The 21,982-nt window shown below is 35.3% G+C and overlaps 1 protein-coding gene and 1 non-coding gene across 3 annotated transcripts; one reads left to right on the forward strand and one right to left on the reverse strand.

Moving 5' to 3' along the window:
• Positions 1-7,930: 7,930 nt before the first annotated feature.
• Positions 7,931-8,013, reverse strand: TRNAL-UAA (transfer RNA leucine (anticodon UAA)). Its single transcript has one exon. It is a non-coding gene; the product is annotated as a tRNA-Leu (tRNA).
• Positions 8,014-14,582: 6,569 nt separating this feature from the next.
• Positions 14,583-20,150, forward strand: LOC104000251 (GABA transporter 1). 2 transcript variants are annotated; one of them, XM_065095099.1, is made up of 7 exons: positions 14,583-14,805; positions 16,621-16,851; positions 18,142-18,239; positions 18,839-19,025; positions 19,156-19,286; positions 19,363-19,599; positions 19,680-20,150. In XM_065095099.1, the coding sequence occupies exons 1-7, from the start codon at positions 14,664-14,666 to the stop codon at positions 20,058-20,060; spliced, it is 1,407 nt and encodes a 468-aa protein (XP_064951171.1). In that variant the 5' UTR covers positions 14,583-14,663; the 3' UTR covers positions 20,061-20,150. The 2 variants fall into 2 exon arrangements, with proteins under 2 accessions (XP_064951171.1, XP_018674818.2); XM_018819273.2 differs by lacking the exons at positions 14,583-14,805; positions 16,621-16,851 and adding an exon at positions 17,659-18,057.
• Positions 20,151-21,982: the final 1,832 nt, after the last annotated feature.

Raw genomic sequence — 21,982 nt, forward strand, 5'->3', positions numbered from 1 at the left:
TTGACTTATTTCATCATGATGGTATTGTTTAGAAAGAATGATACTAATTAGGATATGATGAAGTATTTTGGTGTTTAATGGTAATAGATGTTCACAGCTTTTAGGAAGTACCATTAAGTTAGGATTACCGAAAATTGTTCCTAAGGCATCAACATACATGGTCCCAATCGTTTCATCGTCTCATTGTCCTCTAAAATAACAACTTCTATCTTTTACATGGATGCCTATGATGTCACAAAGGGATCTATCCGTAACAGATATATGATATCCTAGAAGATAGGTAGACACCCTTTCTTCTTCATCTATATGTAGATTGTTATAAAACAACCTAACAAGTCTAGGGTAGATGGGTTCACTTATTTATAGGATTGGGAGAAGATCTAGATTTGCAAACTATTGAATTGGCTCTAAATCGTTTAGTTAATCTATATCAATATACTTTCCCTTATGAATATTTCTAAATTCTATGAAAGCAAATTTTTGGGCATGTAGATTTGAATCAAAAAGTGTGGAGTCAAAGTTTTCTTCTAATCTCCTCTTTCCTTTGTCCCTAGAGGATCTTCTAGAACCCATAAATACTGCTATTTAGGAAGATAAATAATGAGCAAGAGTAGATCAAAAAAGAGAAATCAAAGGTTTTTTGAGAATACCTTAGTTGAGATCTTCAAGAGGAAGTAGGATTGATTTTTTTATCTTGCAGGAAATAGATAATTTTTGGGCAGCTAAAGGGGAGGAATAGAGTTGGAGGAGAGTTTAAAGTTGCAAGGAGGAGAAGAGAATGAGTTGGGGTCGGTTCTACCATCGGCCCTAGCTCGGGTTTAAAAAGGGGTAGGTTGCGGGCGGTGGCACCGCTGGCTGGGCGGTGCAACCGCCTGCCACCCGTGACAGCCGATGGTGCTATTGCCAGCTGGGTGGTGCCACCACCTACAGGCAGTGAGCACTGCTCTCAGGGCTGTGTGGGCTGATGTGGGTATTTTCAATTTAAAGAGAGTTTTTATTTGTGGAGCAGCCAACCTTAATTATGTAAAAGTTTCCATCACAAGATGAGAAATTTTGTACGTTCATGATAGATCTTGTGAAATGCATACTCTACTCAAATGTGTTTGTGATAGAGTTTTCAATATGTTCATGACTTGTCATGCAAGCTTGTAAGTCTTGCTAGTTCATGATTTGTATACAGACTTGGCTTGTAAGTCGTTAGTTCATGATCTTGTAAGATATAGTTGGATCCAGAAAAAATTGAAGAAGAAATATATCCAATGAATTCGAAATTCCAAAGGATGTGTGAAGGGGAAATCCTGAGTTTCAAAATTTGAGGGAACAAACAGGATTGTATAAGCATCATTTTGTAATTGATAGTTTCAATTTTACTGATCCTCTTTTTGTCATTTTAGTTAGAGAGCGTTATGAGTCATTTTGGATCTCTTGGTCATAGGCCTCGAGCATCCACTATCAAGGTACCATCTCTTGCTCCTAGCTTGTGGTGATATATGTTTCTACAAAAAAGGATGATTTTTAGGTACCCATTTAATCTTGAGTGCCTCAAAAACCGATCTAAATTGTTTGTCATGTTGCATGGAATTCATTATGGTTCCTTTAGGAATCCAAATCAATTTGTTAGGTTTAATCTTCTTGAATGGACAATGATAAGTTCTATGTCCATATTTGCAACAAAAGTTACACTTATTTTAGTGTGAAACATGCAAGATAGGGCCTTTAATGAAAGTGGTTGGATTTTGGTGAGAGCTTCTCACAAATCCGATTCTACTTCTTTTAGGAACGTGACCCTTATTGGTAAGGATCATATTCAAGGATTTGCTACAAACCTCGAATTTCTTAAATGTGTCCTTGAGTAGCAAGTTCTCCTTTTGGAGTACTTCTAAGTCATTGCATTTCGTACATGGAACTAAACTATCATTATGCTCAATTTTTAATTTATCGAAATTACTAACAAGAGTATCATGCTCCTTTTTTAACAATTTATATTTTCTACTAATTATTTTGCATTCATCAACTAAGTCATGGAAAGCATTTAACAATTCATCAAATAATAAATCTGCATCAATTAAATTTGATACCTCCTCTCCAATGGTCATGAGTGCATGATGAGCAACTTGCTTGGTGTTGGACTCCTCTTCTTCAGATGCACTTGAGTCATCCCACGTTGCTTTGAGCGCCTTCTTCTTTGGTATTCTCTTCTTAGCTTGGGGACAATCACTTTTATAGTGTCCCGGCTTCTTGCATTAATAGAAAATAACTTGGTCCTTTTTGGGTTCAAATTTATTTTTAGTGTCATTTTTAACTTTGTTTCTTTTAATGAATTTTTTAAATTTTCTTGTTAGAAGTGCCAAGTCATCGTCAAAGTCCTCATCACTTAGTTTTCTCTCAAGTGGTATTCTTGAGTTCTAAGTGACATATCCTTCCTGTTCTTTGGAAGGGTGTTCTCATGCTCTTCATGAGCTTTGTAAGTCATTTCGTAGGTCATTAATGACCCGATTAATTCTTCAAGAGAGAAGTTATTTAAATCTTTAGCCTCTTAAATAGTGACTTTAGGGTCCCAACTCTTTGGAAGGGATCTTAGAATTTTATTAACGAGCTCGAAATTCGAAAAACTTTTACCGAGTCCTTTTAGATCATTGACGACATCCGTGAAACGGGTATACATATCACTTATGGTCTCACTCGGTTTCATTCGAAAAAGTTCATAAGAATGTACTAAAAGATTGATTTTAGACTCTTTCACTCTAATTGTGCCTTTGTGAGTCACTTCGAGTGTATACTAAATATCAAATGCAGTTTCACAAATCGAAACATGATTGAACTCATTTTTATCAAGTGCACAAAATAATGCATTCATAGCCTTTGCATTTAGAGTGAAAGTCTTCTTCTCCAATTCATTCCAATTGATCATTAGAAGAGAAGACTTTGAAAATCCATTTTCAATAATATTCCAAAGTTTAAAATCCATGGAAATAAAGAAGATCCTCATTCGTGTCTTCTAATAGATGAAGTCCATCCTATTGAGCATATGCGGATGTATAATAGAGTGACCCTCTTAGTTTCTGGCATATGTCATCTCTCTTGGGTTTTAATCCAACTGAGAATGAACCCGCTCTGATACTAATTGTTAGGATCAAGAGCATTAAGAGGGGGGGGGGTGGAATTAGTGCAACGAAAAACTTTCATCGGTTAAAATGACTTTCGTATGATGAAATCTAATTTCGATGAAAACCATTTTGGAAAAATCTTTTATGTTGAGAGCAAACGGAAGTATAGTTGATGTAAAGCAATGAAGACAGTTTGCAATTAAGATAAAGAGCAAAAAATAAATGCAAACTGAGATTTAGAGTGGTTTGGTCAATCTTGACCTACATCCACTTTTGGCTTCCTCCTCAGATGAGGTCACCGACGTCCACTAGAGACCTTCCTTCAATAGGCGAATGCCAACCACCCTTTTACAGCTTTTCTCTTTTTGATGGGCTTAGGAGACAATCTTTACAAGTTTTCACTCCTCTCTTGAATGATCAATACTTAGAAAGAAAGAGGGAGAAGAACTCTAGTTTTTACAATACTTTTAAGCTCTCAAATACTCAAAATAAAAGTAAGCTTTCGGGTTACCCTTTCATGCAGAGAGGGTAGGGTTTATATAGGCCTCAATCAGTTCGAATTTGAAGCTTAAAAGTATATATTCCTGAATTTCTGGGGTCCTAGTGGTACCACCGCCATAACTAAGCGGTACTACCGCCTGTTATTTGTCACTGAGCGGTACCACCGCTCAGTCTAGGCGGTACTACCGCCTGACAAAGCTCGGAGACCGAGCTCTGGCAGTACCATCACTTGACTGGTGATACCACCATTGGCAGTAATAACTGTCGACAGTACCATCGCTTGACAGGGGTGGTACTATCGCCCAGAACTCCTGGGAGACCGAGTCTCCTAGGCAGTGCCACCATTGGTCAAGAATTCTAAGTCCAAATGGGCTAATCCATTCGGCCCAATTTAGGTCTGCAAGGGGCCCAATTGGCCCCATATTAAGTTGATGGGATTATCTCCCAATCCTAACTTAATCTACATGCTAACTACAATAATTAAGACATCGATACTATAGATTGTGTTCCAGTGCATCAATCGCTTCTTCCAGCGAACTTCCGGCAAACATCCGACGAACCCTCGGCGATGCTCCGGTAGACTCCCAGCAAACTCCTAGACTTACGACGATCCTCTTAACGAGTTCTGACGATGGCAAGCTCCTGGACTTCTCGTATTATTCCCGTAGAACCTACGACGACCATCCGGACTTCCGACGAACTCTCGAACCCCCAACGTGATCTTGGTCTTGACTCCGGCTTAACACCTGCTGCATGTCTTACTGCTATCGTAGTTAATCCTGTACACTTATCTCAACATACAGATTAAATAACCAAATGACAATTGACTTCATCATCAAAATCTGAGATTCAACCGGGTTTACACTATAAGGAATTCTGAGGTCAACTAATATGGGACATTCACTTGTCCCACCTCGATTAAGTCAAATTGGTAATATAAGGCGGGGTGAAATCTATAGTTTTATAAGAGGACTTCGACAAAAGGTTAGCACAAGATATTATTGATATTAATATACAAGTCTATCCTCTATAAATAATGAAGCAGATATAGATTGATGATGCATATACAAAAGAAAAGAAGTAAAATATTAATAAGGTGATTATAAAATGATTTAACTTTCACATGGTTTTAACAAACATAGCCCAAGGTCCATATTATCAAAACCTAATATCCTCTATTTAAATGTCTAGCACAATGATTCAACTTCCAACACCAAAGGATATCCACAATATGTATTTAAATAAGGAGGTGACAGAACTGAATGATTGAATTAAATTCTTTAAGAGACAATGAGATGAATATGAGGTGATACTGATATGTGACAATTTGATAGGATTAATAAAAATAAGTATCATCAATTTTCTTATGAATTACAACATATAGATAATTTTTCATTAATCAATGTTTCTGATAAGATTCAAGATGCAAACTATATTGAAAACCTAATGAACATCGTAGTAGAGAAGATCAGACCATAGAACATTATTCAGATAATCATCGACAATAGAGCAAATTTTAATATGACTGATTTACAATTAACGAAAAATATGTATATTATTTTGGACTTCATGTGTAGTTCATTGTATGGATCTAATGTTGAAGGATATTGATACGATATCATTAGTTAACAAGTGTATAGATTAAGCACAATCGATCATAAAGTATATACATAATCATTATTAGGTCCACTTTTTAATTAAAAAGTATGTAAATGATGAGATATTCAGACTTTCACTCGGTTCATTACAAATTTAATTATCTTAAAGTCAATACTATAAAAGAGGTAGAGACTCAAGACAATGACCACCTCACAATGATCATCTAAAAAAAGATGAAAAAGATTATTTTTTCTTCTGGATTTTAGAATATTGTAAATGAAATTATAATAGGAGATGAACCACTTTACGTTGTCATTGATATAGAAAAACATCCTCAAATACTTTATCTTAGATATATTTTGATTACAACAAAAGAAGAGGCTAGAAAAACATTCATAAATGATTTTAAGTCTAACCAATATTTATATATCATCGATCACATCACTGAAGTTCATATAGACCAAGATGTCAAGTGATAATTCATAATTTTTAATATTTAAAAGTTCTTACTAATAAAATTATTTATCTTATAGCATATTGTATTATCTAAATTTGATCATTCAATTTTAGTATAATCTTATAATACAACCACATCGATTATCGATACTAAGAAAATATTATATATCGACTCTTATCGAGTATTACTGATGTAATAAATGTTATTATAAAAAGTTAATTTTTTAAAAAATAATTAGTTTATTCTTCGATGTTATAGCTATATCATGTCATTGCAATATGAATCCTAATGAGGAAAATTTACGCTCATATTCATTATAAACTATTTTTATATTAATTATTTATTATACTAATAAAGTCCTATTTTATAATTTTTATAATCAAGTAGTGGCTATAATTTGGAGGGACACACCAAATTTAAGAAAGTTTACCGTTCGTCTACTTTCGCAAATAATGACATCTACTGGTTGCGAATGTAAATGATCAACATTCGCATTAATTTACACGAAGATCCATAACAAACTATCATATAGATGGTTGGAGAAATTGGTATATGTCTATTACAACATGAAACTAAAGTTGACATATGTCGAGCTAGATAATGAGCTAGAGAAAAAAGAGATCAATCTTATTGACCTCCAATACTACAATAAAGATTCAGAATCAATGTTAAAGTTAAGAAGATCCTCTACTTGATAAGGTGGGAGATCTTTTTCGTCTTTCACGTTTTATCACCGAGACAATAGAAAAAGAGGAAACACATCTCCAACAGGAAGAAGATCCCCCTTGGTCAAAATGTAGCTTAAGAAAACAGACAACATCGAGCCAAATTACATGAGTAACTAGAAATACACAACCATCATAGTCATCCACCTAAAATACAATAGCAAAGACAGAGAAAGATGGTAGAATAGATGCGGATGATAAGACTAACAACCCTCTCGGTCTAACAAGACTAACAACCCTCTCGGTCTAAAGAAATTGCAGTGATGTGGATGACAATGCCTCAATCAATGATGCGACAACATTGTGGTCGACAATCTCGTCTATATAATTTGAGGGTGGTGCATAGATCGAGGAGTAGGATTTTATACATGTCACTCAATATTCAAATCATGAAACTCGACGAGATACTAATTAAGTTTATATACAAAAGAAAAGAAAAAAGATAATGGATGATTTTGAATAGATGCGACAGAACCTATACAATATAGACATAGTGCAAATCACAACGTATTCACAATCATCGTATTACAAAAAATCTCATGACCAACAATAGTATAATAATAGTTTATCATTCTTCTCCCAACAATAATATGGTGATCGATCTTATGATATAGTGCATCACATCAAGGGCGAAGGTAGAAATTCTAACATTTTCCATGCTATGCACCAATACATATAATAATCATCCTTATCTCAAGAGTTGCCTCGGACACATATAGTTCATGATAATAAGACTGTGATCATCACCATGCACCAATGACATACGATATATTAGTATATTATGTCATGGAATCAATTTCAAAATTAGGATCGACAAATATATCAATTTGATATACATGTACATAGAATCAAGGACCGCGATCCATCGTCTGTCGAGTCACATTATTCTTTTTGGTGGTAGAATCAAGTTTTATCAATCAATTGATTACTTAATTCATTTGAATCTTAAAGTTTAAGTTATTTAATAAATAATCTAATAAAAAAATTAATAGATATTTTTATTTTATTTTTAAAGTGTATCTCTAATTTAAAATATCTAAATTACTTCTCAAAACAAATTTCACCTGTTATAGTATTTTGGTCACCACAACAATAACACTAAGTCTGTTCATAAATATTGTAAATGAGTCAAATAGAATCAAAATATGTTAGAAATCATTTGATATATCATTCAAATAGTATTTATAATAATTTAAAAATACTATCACTAAAATAAAATTTAAAAACTTATTATAGTATATTATTCATCATAATAAAAATATTGTGAACCCTACCAAAAAGCATTGTAAATGATTTAAATGGACTCATTACCTCAACTAGGAGCCTAAAAACATAATGTTAGTCTATGAGCAATAACAATAAAAAAATGTACACTATGAACGGATAACAAATTCAAAATCTTATCCTATCAAATAAGATGGGAGAAGAACATGAATTATATCCATCCAACCTTAAAAAAAAAAATTACAAAAAAAAAAAAAAAATTCAATCACCAAAATTAAACAGAAAAAATAAACAAGTTTTTGAAAGCAAAATCACAATGCTGGCTATGGGGTTCGAACCCATGCGCACTTATGTGCAGAAGATCTTAAGTCTTCCCCCTTAACCACTCGGGCAAACCAGCTTTGTTGAACTTTGGTCTAGTATTTATCTAATTAAATTATATTTATTAGAGGTTGCCACACTGCTATTCAATGCTTCTGTGTTTCTTTTCCTTGAATTTTACTATGCAATTGGATAATCTTAATTTGTTTAGGTTTTTTTCTTTTCTTTTTTTGTTAGCTACACGATGGACTGATAAACTTGCAATTGGATAATGCGAAAAATGACGAGACATATAGAAACATAAATCTAATAGAGCAACATATAGGGAAAGAGAAAGAGTTCTCTTATAGGAGAATTAATCGTGGATGATTAGATAGTTGATTCGGGTATGATCAGAATGAATTCTGAATATATCAAATTATTGATATTTGAGAAGTCATTTCCTACTCTTTTTTTTTTTTTTTCTTCTTCTTCTTTTGTTTTGATAGCTTTATTGGTGAGATATGTATGATCTTTGTTCTTTATTTGCTGTTGTTGAAACAAACCAACCAGTGATTATTTTTGGAAACAAAGATTGTTTATTGATGACTATTTGTATAAATGATATTTGATACAAAGATGAAAAGAATGATAATGTGGCAGTAATAAAATTAGTAGAGTAAGCAGTTAAAGGGTTAAGAAGAATATCTTTTATGATAAATAGAACACTTGCAGTAATGTTTGTTCATCCATCAATCTTTGTTGTTTTCTTCAGCACAGGCACTATGATTGATACATGGAACTTTCTGCACAAACCATGCTTCTTGAGAGCTTCAAAAAGAAGAAAAAAATGTTGCATGAATCTTCAAATAGGAGTAATCTTTTATGAATAACAAGAGAACCTAAAACTGAATATTACTTCATGCAATTATGATTGATCTATTAATTTTATGGTGTAAACTTCCCTTTTAAAAGCAAAAGGAAATGGATGTTCACAGCATCTTTCATATTCTTTCAACTATTATTAGGACCCTCCAAATGTCAATGTTATCAGCATGATCAGTAAACATCGGTTTGTTTAATTATGCACACATATATATATATATATATATAATCATAATATTTTTAATATTTTTGGTATCATTATTTGTCTTTAAAAAATGATATTGTTACTCTAGAAATTGGTCACCAAATCTCATTACAATTTAAGAATCAATCAATAGCATGAACTTTAAAAAAAAATTACGATCGAAGCTTTCGGATCGATCATGATCTTCGCGTTTCCTCTTGTAAAAAAAAAAATTGTTAATATCGATGTTGCTAGTAATATTGTGGGTTATTCATCCATATTGTGATAATTAATCCATTTATTTTTTAAGAAAAAATATTATTAAAATTAATTAATTAATTAATAATATTAAAATATATAAAAATATTGTTAAATGTTAAATTTATTCCTCTAATGCATAGGCTAAGGGGAGTGGATGTTATCGTGGAATATTGATATTATTTTATTTGATTAACTAAATACATCATAATTGACTTCCAATCTATTGAACCAAACAATTTGTACGATAATAATATAGACTCATAATCTATCTATCGTAGAATAATAAATTTATTATTATTATTATTTTTAAAAGAATTCGCACCATAGTCATATTCTTATCTAACCATTAAAGCTTCGACATAAACAATCACTTGGAAGAAAAGTAAAATAAAATACTCTTACCGTAGATTAGAAATGGATAAGATCAGGAGTGGTTGAGACAGGCACGTCGAAAACATCATCAACCACTATTCCTTTTGCTTTTAACGAAGACAACCCCACTTTTCCACTATATATATATATATATATATATATATATATATATATATATATATATATAAAGAATAAACCCTCAACTTTTGCACTCTGTAGAAGACAGCCCCAGTTTTCCACAATATAAGAAGGATGGATAAGCCCTCAACTTTCTTTTGTCCTTTTTTATTTTCAAAATTAAGTACACCGTTTTATAATAGACTGTCAAAAAAATCTTTGCAAATTAAGTTAATCGATATCTTCATTTGAATTTTTATTGTCACACTACGTGTGTATATCGTTTATTCTTCTTTCATGCCTATCTATCATGCTTTAGATGGGGTTTAATGTACTAAAATATTTAAAAATATATAATTAAGTTTTTAGTGGCTCGAGGTTAAAAGTATAATAAATTTACGTTTTATTATCTTTTATTTTTATTTTTTATAGTATGATAGAATTAGAGGTTAGAAAGTAGAATATGTTGATATGGACAAGACTTATGCAGCATCGACTAAATATATTATTTATATTTCTTACTTGTTAATAATATTATTTTGATATTGTCATGTACTCACTCGGTTTAACTCATCATTCAAAATAAGTTATTGAGCGAGAGTGAAACAACATATATTACTATTTTTTTTTTAATTTAGTAATGTGTATACTAAATTGCTAAAATTTAGCTTTTAACATATGTTATTTACTTATACTCAACTATTTATTATTCGATATCACATTTCATGGTGATATTTATTTGCAATTATACTTTTGCGGTTGGAAAGATACATTTAGGCATAATATAGGGAAAGAGAGAATATTTTATGAGGCATCACATTATAATAATAATTATTATTATTATTATTTATTTTGGATATGATGAATCGAGGTGGTCTCGTTCATGTCTCTTTCTCGGCATCGAGGATTACTACATCACTGGATCCAAAGTGGTGTATGCCACCATTAAACCTTTTTCCCTTTTCATCAACTCCTCCTCCCTTCCTCCCTTCTTTAATCATATATTTCCCCCACATTATTTTTAATTTATTTTGTCAGCTTTTAAGAAGTAGCGACACGCAAGATAAAATTACAATTAAATTCAATTAACTATCGAGTAGATATTATTTGAAAGATCCGATTTAAGTTAATCGAATATGTATTGAATATTTTCAAGCTTTTTGTCGTGGAATGCATGATAATTTCCTTCCCAGTAATATACTTTCAAATTAGACTTTTCTAAGCATAAGACTTGCGCATCCAATTTATTGATTTCTAGATTGGTTTTTATAAACGTATGACTTGTTATGATTTTGTTATTATTGTTGTTGTTAAGCATACGAGATTAGAAAGGCATTTTTATCGATTTCCTTTTACTAACTAAATTAGTAGTTTCTTAAAATGTAATATAAAGATTCTAACGACCGAAGGCGAGTGAGTCGATCACTCTAAATTTTATTTTGTTATCTAAAGAGGGGTTGTTTGTCGGACAATATTTTAAATTTTAAATACTTAGTAATTGAACCTTATATGTGTCATCGTCATATTAATATTTTAGATATAAATGTATTCCGAATAAGATTTCTCATCCTTAATTTTTTATATAATATACTATAAGTAAATTATTATCCCAAACAAATTGAGTTCAAAAGTATATAATTTTGGCCTGATCCCGAATTAGATTTTAATTTTAACTCAAAAACTATTGGATAAAAGATACATGCGATTAAGGTTCATTTTAACTCATCAGGCCCTTAGTTTGCTTGCGTCTAAAATAATCTCTATATTTTAAAAAAAATATAATATATAAAACCCTCCCTTCAAGTCTGAGTTAACATACGGTAGAATCTACTTACCTGATATGCTTATTCACAATAAATTATTAATATAATAATATATATAATTTAAGTTTTTTTAAAAAATGATAATAGATGGATTTAAAAACATAGACCGATTGCCTAATCAATTTCCTTCAAAATGAGTCTTTCCATAATCTAGCGGGTGATGCGTTGGCCTTGCCTCGACATCCGTTGTAGAAGGAGGAGCCTCTTAATACCTGCGACGGTTGAGAAGGCCATGATAGAGAACCGATCCCTCGGGTCTATAGAGGAAATCACTAGACACATTATGTGCTTCATGCTAGTCATAGGTGCCCTACAAACCAATCACATTAGTGATGACACGTGTGACTTGACATACACTCTTTTTGCTTATTATCATTATTTGATATTTTATCACTTTATCTTACGTGTTGCATATATTATGATGTCCATGAATCTATGCAATGAGAATTAGATTTTGACGAGATCATGATAATGAGACTGATTCACCTTTAAACACAGACCCTAAAGAATCCTGGTCATATGTTACTCGAGAGGGACATCGAGATAACCGGACATATTGGTATACTGTATACCCGTCCATATGATGGAGGTGGCTAGCCTCATAGCTGCTCGAGTGGGGGCACTAAAGATATAGTGCAGGTGTTCATTGGAGAATAAGTTCACTGATTGATCCGCTCACGGAATGCTATATGGTTGAGGATACCTTACTGTTAGACAACGATTCCGTGGTCGTGTATCCGGTTCTTAGACTTAGACACCAAGAATGTCATGTATGGGTACTCCACTCTTTGATACCGAACTTACAGATTTATAAGTTTAAAATCTAATACAGTAGATTATTGGGAGTGATAGTCAACCTTACGAGGGCTATTGAGTGTCGATAGAGGATTATCCGCTCTCGGTCTTATGAGAGAAATATCTTGTATGTTCTTGTTGAGACAAATATTTGGTCAAGGTCATTCAAATTAAGAGAGAAAGAGTTCTTCAAGAGAATCTGATTAGAGAGAGACTTGAGGAGAAACCATATGGGCCTGACAGCACCATTCATGATATATGATCTCTAGGATTTAAGATGGTTGAGAGACTATAGGTATATGGTAACTAAGGACAGATAAGTCTAAAGGATTGGATTCCCCTGTATCGTTTGGGGACTACGGCGTAGTGGCCTAGTGCGTTCGAAATCAATAAGTCGAGTGAATTATTATAAAGATAATAATTCACTGAGTCAGAAGGAGTTCTGATATGTATAACTCACGGCCAACTTGATATTGAGCCTAGATGGTCACACACATATAGTATGTATTGTGATGAGTGGAGGTTCAGATATGAGATATCCGTTGGAGCCCATATATTATTGGATATCTAATAAGCCCCTAAATTATTGGATTCAATGGATGAGATCCAAGAGCTAATAAGATATTATTGGGTAGAGACCCACTAATCTAAGAGGCTTAGGTAAATGGGTGAAAATCTAGTACCCAATAGGGCAAGATTCATTAGGGTCAATTGGGGGCCTCTACAAATAGGAGGGAACTAAAGGCCGGGTTTCGTAGTTGTCACCTCATATTCTCCTATCCTCTTCTCCTCCTCATAAAGCATGTATGGAGATTTGAGGAGCGACGTCGCAGCCCTACTGTATGGATCACCGCTAGAGAGGAGGATGCTTGACCTCCTTCATCCTCTCCTACAGATCTATAAGGATTCATGGATATACAATATCCCTAGGTAACACAACTATCTCACATGTGGTTTTTTGTTTCATAGGTTTTACGCACTAGGGATATATGATGAACGCTTTTTAGGAAATTTAGGATTTTTGTTTTATGTTCTTCCGCTGCACATATGATGTAGCCCCTAGATTTCTTTACACTTAAGCATCCGGAGCTTCTCCCCTATCATGCCTTGACTCACGTCCAACAACGTTACCAAATCAATCGTGGCTGGAGAGGGGCGAAGGATCCTATCAGTGTCGCTTTCACCTTGAGAGCCACCACTTAGCTTTAGTGCCTTCGTTGTTCTGAGAGCAGGGTTACCTACAACATCCTACTCACAAGGAAGCCACTAGCCATGGATCTTGGTGTCGGTTGATGAAGGACTCCTCCATTAATATAACTAGTAGATCGGGCGCGAGGGGCCACAAGGAGCCCATAGAACTCATCCTCTTATTCCACATTCTTCGTCTCCTCATCGTCATCATAAGCTTCCTCATCCTTGTCCTCGTTAGCTACTTCTGGTATAGGATTGAATTGCATGCCCCTCTCTAGTTGGGCTTTGACACAAGTAGTAGCAGCTCGTCGTCGTTATAAACCTTAGCAGCAACGATGACGATAGCCACTCTGTTCTCCTTTAGTTGTCATTCCTTGCTTTTATTGGTGTTCCAATTGTTGCCTTTAACAGTTCTCCTATTCGGAGTTCTGGTTTTCCATCTCTCTTGTTATCTTTTGCTCGACAGCGGGTACATCGTCTTCTCAGCAGCAGAGCACAGAGAGGAAGGGCGTGTGGCGTCATAAGATGAAGCAGACGAGGCACACAAGGTTGGCGTGGCTCCTGATGTGGACAACAATACATGGAAAGTGGAAAGCATGGGAGCACTCTGCCATGAAGATTGACATCTCCTAGCTACATTCACAGGATTGATTAGGTAGCCGGTCTATGTTTTCAGATCCACTTATTATCAATTTTTTTAAACTTAAATTAAATATATTATTATATTAATAATTTATTATGAACCAATATGACATAAGTAGACTCCAATATCTATTAACTCACATTTAATAAACGAGACTTATATTTTAAAAAATATAAAAATTATTTTAGATATAAATAAATCATAAAAATATAAGAGATTCATGATTAAAATTAAAGCAACTTAACCTAGAATACGTGTCATCAACGATGCAAGGGTCAAACTAACTATCACGTTTCAAACGTGGCCCTCCACTCGAAATAACGTACAATACCGGGGACCCACTTTGAAATAAATGATTGAAATGGAGAAGTCATCATTGTAAGCACAAGAACAGCCTCAAAGCCAATGGAAACAAACACTTGTTCTCCAGCCCTCCCTCACCTTCCTCGCTGCGTTTCCAAGTCTTCTTCGCTGTCTTCATGGGGACGGGAGCTGCCCCTCCGACCTCCATGGCCGTCGATGGCTCCACCAATGGGTATGCTGCTGCTGCTGTTACCGTGTCTTCTGCAGGTGAACAAAAGCAGCTCGATGCTGGAGCACTCTTTGTTCTCAAATCCAAAGGTACCTCTCTCTCTCTCTCTCTCTCTCTCTCTCGCTCTCTCTCTCTCTCTCTCTCTCTCTCTCTCTCTCTCTCTCTCTCTTTATATGGATATGTATGTGTGTTGAGGTTGATAAATCACAAGAAATTAAATATATAAAAACCTTAGAAATTATAGGTTCTTTAAAATTTTGATGTGGAAAGATACTGAAGATACTCTCTCCAATTAGATTTGAAGTGAATGAAGAGAAAATAATGTTCTTTGGAATTTATGTAAGACAGTATATAATAGGTTTAAGTCAACTCGAATCTTATATTTATTATTTTCATACAATAAAAAGGTAATATTTTTAATCTTATGTTTACTATTTTAAATTTATATTTTGCTATTAATTTTCTTAGTTGGTTTCTGATCTGTCTATTTGGAGGTTCAAATAGCAAAAGTGAGAGGAAACTCATCTTTGTTCATATCTGATCTCTTTTTGCCTTTTCTTACTGCAACTCATGAATCCTCCTCAGTTCTAATATGCTTCAGTTCAATTCATGGGTTAAAACTTGGAACCGAGGCTTCAACATAGGATGGAGAGAGTTTTAGAGTGAACTCCAAGTAAGATGGCAATTGTTATTTTTCTATGTCGACAAGGAGTTCTTATCAGAAAGTGATGAGTTCATACTCTCTCTCTCTCTCTCTCTCTCTCTCATCCCTTATGGCCTCTCTCACTTGAGTGCAGTGGCGGTCAAAAGTGGATGCACATGTGAAAGAAAAGTTTATTATTTCTATTCTTATTGCTTTGACTGAAGTGTTTTTGACCAATCTTCTGTCTTTCTTCCCAGCACTTAACCTGACACCATCTTGCATCTCCATTTGCTTCTTTAGCTGTAGAGAACAAATGGAAATGGGTTTTTTTGTACTTAGCTGCAAGTAAGTGTGAATAAAATGAATGAGAATAGAGATTTTGTGGTATATGATTCACCATAGAGTTGGTGAGCTAAGGCATCTACAATTTGAAGTGCCATCTCCTTGCATAACCCACCATGTGTGAGACCCACAGAGCAGCTTCCTGAAAGATTAGGTGGTGGAAGAAAACTTGAGAAGAATATGGGCATTTGAAACATATTATATATATATATATATATCAGGTTTTTCATTGAAAAAAAATGTCTTAGGTCAAGTTGAAAGATGTATAATTATGGTGTGTGAGATCAAAAGAAGAAGACAAGCTATTTTTAGAGGATTGAGAAAAGTTGTCTGAGAGATCAGGTATGGAAGAAGACTTGAGAAGAATTTTAGCATTATAAACATTATTATTATTATTATTATTATATATATATTTCATGTTTTTCATTGAAAAAGGTTGTCTCAGATTTTTATTTGAGTAACACAAGATGGAAGATGTGTACTCATGTTGACTGAGACCAAAAGAAAAAGACAAGCTTCTTTCAAATAATTGAAAGAAGCTGTCTGAGACATCAGGCAATAAAAGAGGACTTGAAGAATATTGACATTTAAAACATTATATACATATAAGGTTTTTGACTTATGGTAACACTTGACTGAGATCCAAAGAAAAAGACAATCTTCTTTTAAAGAATTCATTGGAAAAAAAAAGTTGCCTTAGTTTTTGATTCTTAGTAACACAATATGAAAGAAATGTAATAACCATTTCGAAGAAGGCTTGAGAAGAATTTTGGTGGATATTATATATATTTATTCAAAGAAAAAAAAAAAGTTGTTCTAGATTTTGATGATAGATTTGTATGCTACTGCATTAATGGAGCTCATCTACTTGGTTTCTTCTTGGTGTCTGAGACACTGCTTTGTGGGCAAACTGCTGCAGGCTCATGGCTGCACTGCGGCTACCATCTGACGACCTCCATCGTGGCGCCGGCGCTGCTCAGTCTCCCCTTCGCGTTCGCGTCGCTCGGCTGGGCTCCGGGCGTTCTGTTCCTGGTCATCGGCGCCGCCGTCACCTTCTACTCCTACAACCTCCTCTCGCTGGTGCTCGAGCACCACGCGCAGCTTGGCCGGCGCCAGCTCCGCTTCCGGGACATGGCTCACGACATCCTCGGTAATACATCTACTGCTCATGCTTTTCCATCAATGAATACTAATCTTCGCCATTCGTATTATTATTATTATTCTAATGATTATTGGTTTGGGTTCATGTATGAGGATATCATAATATCTCGTCAGAGCTAAAATGGATCTTGCCGAACTGGACGGACCAGAGTTTGATCCCAACAGTGATCATTAGGTAAGGTTGGTCAGGAGGAGAACAAATGGCACCACAAACACATTAGATATTAGATCCAGCTTAGATATTCAACTTGAGGCTGTAGAGACTTCCACAATGGTTGCAAATGATACAGTTTAGGAAAAAGGTTTTAGACAAGTCAAAGATGGATACCTTAGGAAGATTGGACAAGCAATCAAAGAGTTCCCTTCAAACAAGATCACAACACTATGGCTGGTGTGGAAGAAAAAGTTGGATTCAGATATTCCACTGACATCAGAACCAGACGAATACCAAACCAGTCTGAGGGTGGTCACCGTGGGAGCACCGTTGTCACAATTAGAAGGTTCCAAATCTTCCTCTAGAGGGCCACAGCTCACCTATTTGCTTGCTGTCTCCTACTCGTGCAAGCTGGGTCAAAAACCTGCACCTCACACCGGGCAGGATCACATTGATAGGTGCCACAATCCCAGGACAAGTACTAAGCTGTATGAAGTTTAGCCTACTGTACCCAAACTATCCCCCGATTACATCACCAAGAAAATGACTTGGACTCATGGAGGTTTACCATGAAACATCTCTACCATAGGATCACACAATCAATAAGATGAATGAGAAACAGAAAGGGTGTCAGTTCAAGTCTTTCCATGGTTCATTCATCACACCAAAAAGAAGTATAATGTCCAAGTTGCAATTAATATCAGTCAAAGAAGGCAAAGGATAATATAAATTATTCTTCCATATCAATAATCAACATGGACTTTGTGTACACTCCAAAGCTACTAAAATTCTGATTCCAATATGCAATCAATGCATGTGTCTTCAGTTATTAGAATCTTTCAGAAGAGACCTGTCTGAATGTGACTAATGGGTGCATGAATGACACAATAATTGATGGTGGGAATCCTGATAGATGGTCGAGTCTAACACGCCACTCTTCCAGAGGTTGCCCAAGTTCAAATGGTCAAGACATGAGGCAACATGCTGAAAGCTGGCAATATCCTGTCCACACTCTGCATCATTTGTTTAATTTTGCCATTGGTTTGATGAGTACTGTTGCTCTTTCAGGGTTTGCACCATAAGAGCCATCCAAAATTTCTGATATTTTTGTGCTTGATGCAACAGGGCCAAGATGGGGTCGTTTCTACATTGGCCCAATTCAATTCTCAGTATGCTTCGGTGCAGTCATTGGCGCCGCTCTGCTGGGTGGACAGAGCATGAAGGTTCGTCTTCTGCAGCTTATCATGCTAGCTTGTTGTTCTGTAAGGTGGAAGAAGTCAATTGAGCTTTGCTGAATTGAGGTTGTGCATTATGCTTGTAGTCCATGCATGACTGCGAGGCCATCAAATAGCTTGTTGTTCCGTAACAAGAACAATCAACTGAGCTCTACTGAATTAAGCGTTTGCGTTGTGTTTGCAATCCATATACTTGACGGCAAGGCCATGAAACTAGCTTCTTGTTCTGTGACCAGAAGAACTCAATCGAGCTTTGCCGATGCCAAGCGCTTGCGTTGTGCTTGCAGTCCATATATTTGATTGAAGGCCATCGAACTAACTTGTTTTTCTGTGACTAGAAGAACTCTTTACTGATGCCAAGCACTTGCATCCTGCTTGCAGTCCATATATTTGATCAAAGGCCTTCAAACTTGATTGCTTTTTCTGTGACTACAAGAACTCAGTCAAACTTTGCTGAATCCAAGCTCTTGCATTTTGTTTGCCATCCATATGCTTGAGTGCAAAGCCATCGAACCAGCTTGTTGTTCTGTGACTAAAAGAACTCGATTAAGCTTTGCTGAATCTGAACTCCTGCATTGTTTTTGCAGTCCATATACTTGATCGCCAGGCCAGATGGCATGATGAAGCTTTATGAATTTGTTGTCATCTTTGGGGCGTTCATGCTGATCCTCGCGCAGATCCCCTCCTTCCACTCCCTCAGGCACATCAACCTCATCTCGCTCATGCTCTGCTTGGCCTACAGTGCGTGTGCCACTGCGGGCTCCATCCATGCAGGTAATCCTCGCCCCTCTCGATCCTTAGTTTGGAGTTCCAACCACACCATAGCTTAAATGCACAGGATCGATCTTCTCCACTCAGTAAACATTTTAACGAACACGTAACATGCACCTTCGACCTGTGACAGGGCACTCGTCTACCGCACCACCGAGAGACTACTCCCTTCCGAGCGACAGCCAAGATCGCGTCTTTGGAGTGTTCAACGCCATTGCTATCGTCGCTACCACCTTCGGCAACGGAATCATTCCGGAGATACAGGTATGTAGGCGATGAGCGTGACGACGGACCGGTGACGCGCCTTCATCTGCTTCATCGTTCTCGCGTGACCTTGCAGGCAACAGCAGCTCCTCCTGTGACGGGGAAGATGTTCAAGGGCCTCTGCCTCTGCTACACGATCGTGGTGATGACGTTCTTCAGCGTGGCGATATCAGGCTACTGGGCGTTCGGCAACCGAGCTCAAGGTTCCATTACCGCCAACTTCATCCTGCAAGACGGCTCCGTTCTGGTCCCCAAGTGGTTCCTCATGATGACCAATGTGTTCGTCCTGCTCCAATTAGCAGCCGTAGGAGTGGTAAGGGCACAAATCCCCAACCTGGCAAGAAACCACCCACCACCACAGAGCATCTGAAGCGGGGATGTTGATTCACGCAGGTATACTTGCAGCCAACCAACGAGGTGCTGGAGGGGCTGTTCGCCGACCCAACGAAGGACCAGTACTCCAGTCGGAACGTCGTGCCGAGGCTCATCTTCCGATCGCTATCGATCGTCATTGCGACTCTCATAGCCGCCATGCTGCCCTTCTTCGGCGACCTCAACGCGGTCATCGGCGCTTTCGGGTTCCTGCCGCTGGATTTCACGGTGCCGTCGGTGTTGTACAACATCACCTTCAAGCCGTCGAGGAGAAGCTTCATCTTTTGGCTGAACGCCGCCATTGCCGCGGTGTTCTCGTTGCTGGCCGTGCTGGGTTCCATTTCGGCGGTGCGGCAGGTGATTCTGGACGCCAAGACATACAAGCTTTTTGCGGATATATGAACCACATTTAACGTGTAACAGTAAATAATTGCCCCTCTCATTATGATTTTAATGACACGCAAATGAAATTAAATTTGATATTTAAAACAATATCTCATTTTGGGCTTTTATGGATTGAAATCCTTCGCCTTTTTTTACCTCATCAGTAGTGTCTTGTTTTTTTATTTATCTCAAAATACACTTGTCATATAGTTTTTATCTAATTTGTATAATATTCTTATTATATCCATTCATAAAAGATAGTAATATTATCCATTCATAATGGATAGCAATCTTATGCAGTTCTATATAGGCATGTAAGTAAAAATTAAGTTAATGAAAATGAAATTTAGTATGACACAAGTAATATCTAAACAAATATTTTGTAGGTAATAAAGCTTGACTTAGCGACTCAATAAAGGATCTATAAAAATTTATATAGTATATAGCCATGCACAAGTATCCATACGATATCGATAATAAGACGGAGTAACAACTCATTAGTAAAACATATATAATTGAAATCCCATTTGGCTCGATGTCTCTCAAGAATTTTTAGGGTGCCAGGACAACACTTATATATATATAACAAAACACATATAGAAAAAAAAAAAAGGTGATAACAATAAAATCATTTTATATCACTTACAAGCTATTTATGAAAAAAAAAACTTCAAAAGTAATAGAAAATAAGATTGATAATAGGTTGTTGAAAACATTTATCGGATTGCTCTGTGACAATACACTTGATAGGTAAAAAACTTGATGGTTTTATCACCTCCACAAAGACATTATAATTGAGAAAATTAAGACTCAAATTACAATACATACTAACTTATTATTTTTTATGGGATTTCAAATATGTATTCTTTGTTGATTGGAGAACAAAAGTAATAAAAATAAAAATAAATAGACATTTATATTGGTTTAAAAATGAGAACATATATAGAACTTGATTTCTATATTAGTTAGTTATAATGTTTTTGAATAAGATTACAATATTTTTAGCACATCCATAAAAAAAAATTTAAGTCTATATAAAATTAAAAATATTATAACATGACTCGTTTACATTTATGGATCAATTCAGTGCGGTGAGAAATTTCTTGGGCCATCTGCCAAGGATAGTTTGAGGATATAACAAAGAAAAATAAGAAGGCACATCAACAAATAGAAAATCTAAAATAAGAAGAGCCTTTTCCTAGTAACTTACCTTTGAAGCTTAACTCACATTTATATTTTGAACATATAGTTGGACTAGTATGCTCGAGACAAATGTGTTGTAACTTATTTTAAGAGAAGTTCATTTTTATTTTCAAACTAAAAAATAACTTTATCTTGATCTATATATGTTTAATGTTGGAGAAGTATAGTTTTTTTTATAGTAATAGAGAGAGAATCCTATTTATAGTGTTGAAAACCTAATCATAAATATTCCAGAAGAATTCAAAGATTAGATTTTATTCAAAAAATATTTTTATTATAATTTATTTTTTATACAAGATAAGTGACCAACAGGAGATTCGATCCAAGATCAAAAGGGTTTGATATATATTAAGTTGTTTATAATTTAATATTATTAGCTTGTTTCGATATGATTTGATTGACCACTACCCACATTTAAGTTATTAATTGGTAGATTATTTGTGAGATAAAACATTTTGATACCATGATAGCATCCACAAAATTTCAAATCAAATCTATAAAAGTCTATAATAATTTATTTTATTATGATAATGGTTATGAATATCACTTATCTTAATTTGATGGCTCCTGTTTGAAGCTCATGGTGCTTTAGCAAAAGCTCTCCCTCCCCCATCATTTCACTTCATGTTCTTCTCATAATTTCTCAATTCGATCTACTATTCTTATTAAATGCCCCTTGGCGGCTCCGGTCCCCATTTGGCCCAATGACTTTTCAATGTTTCCAACTTTCGTTGCTC

This window comes from Musa acuminata, chromosome BXJ2-2, assembly GCF_036884655.1.
Source record: "Musa acuminata AAA Group cultivar baxijiao chromosome BXJ2-2, Cavendish_Baxijiao_AAA, whole genome shotgun sequence".
NCBI classification, from domain to species: domain Eukaryota; kingdom Viridiplantae; phylum Streptophyta; class Magnoliopsida; order Zingiberales; family Musaceae; genus Musa; species Musa acuminata.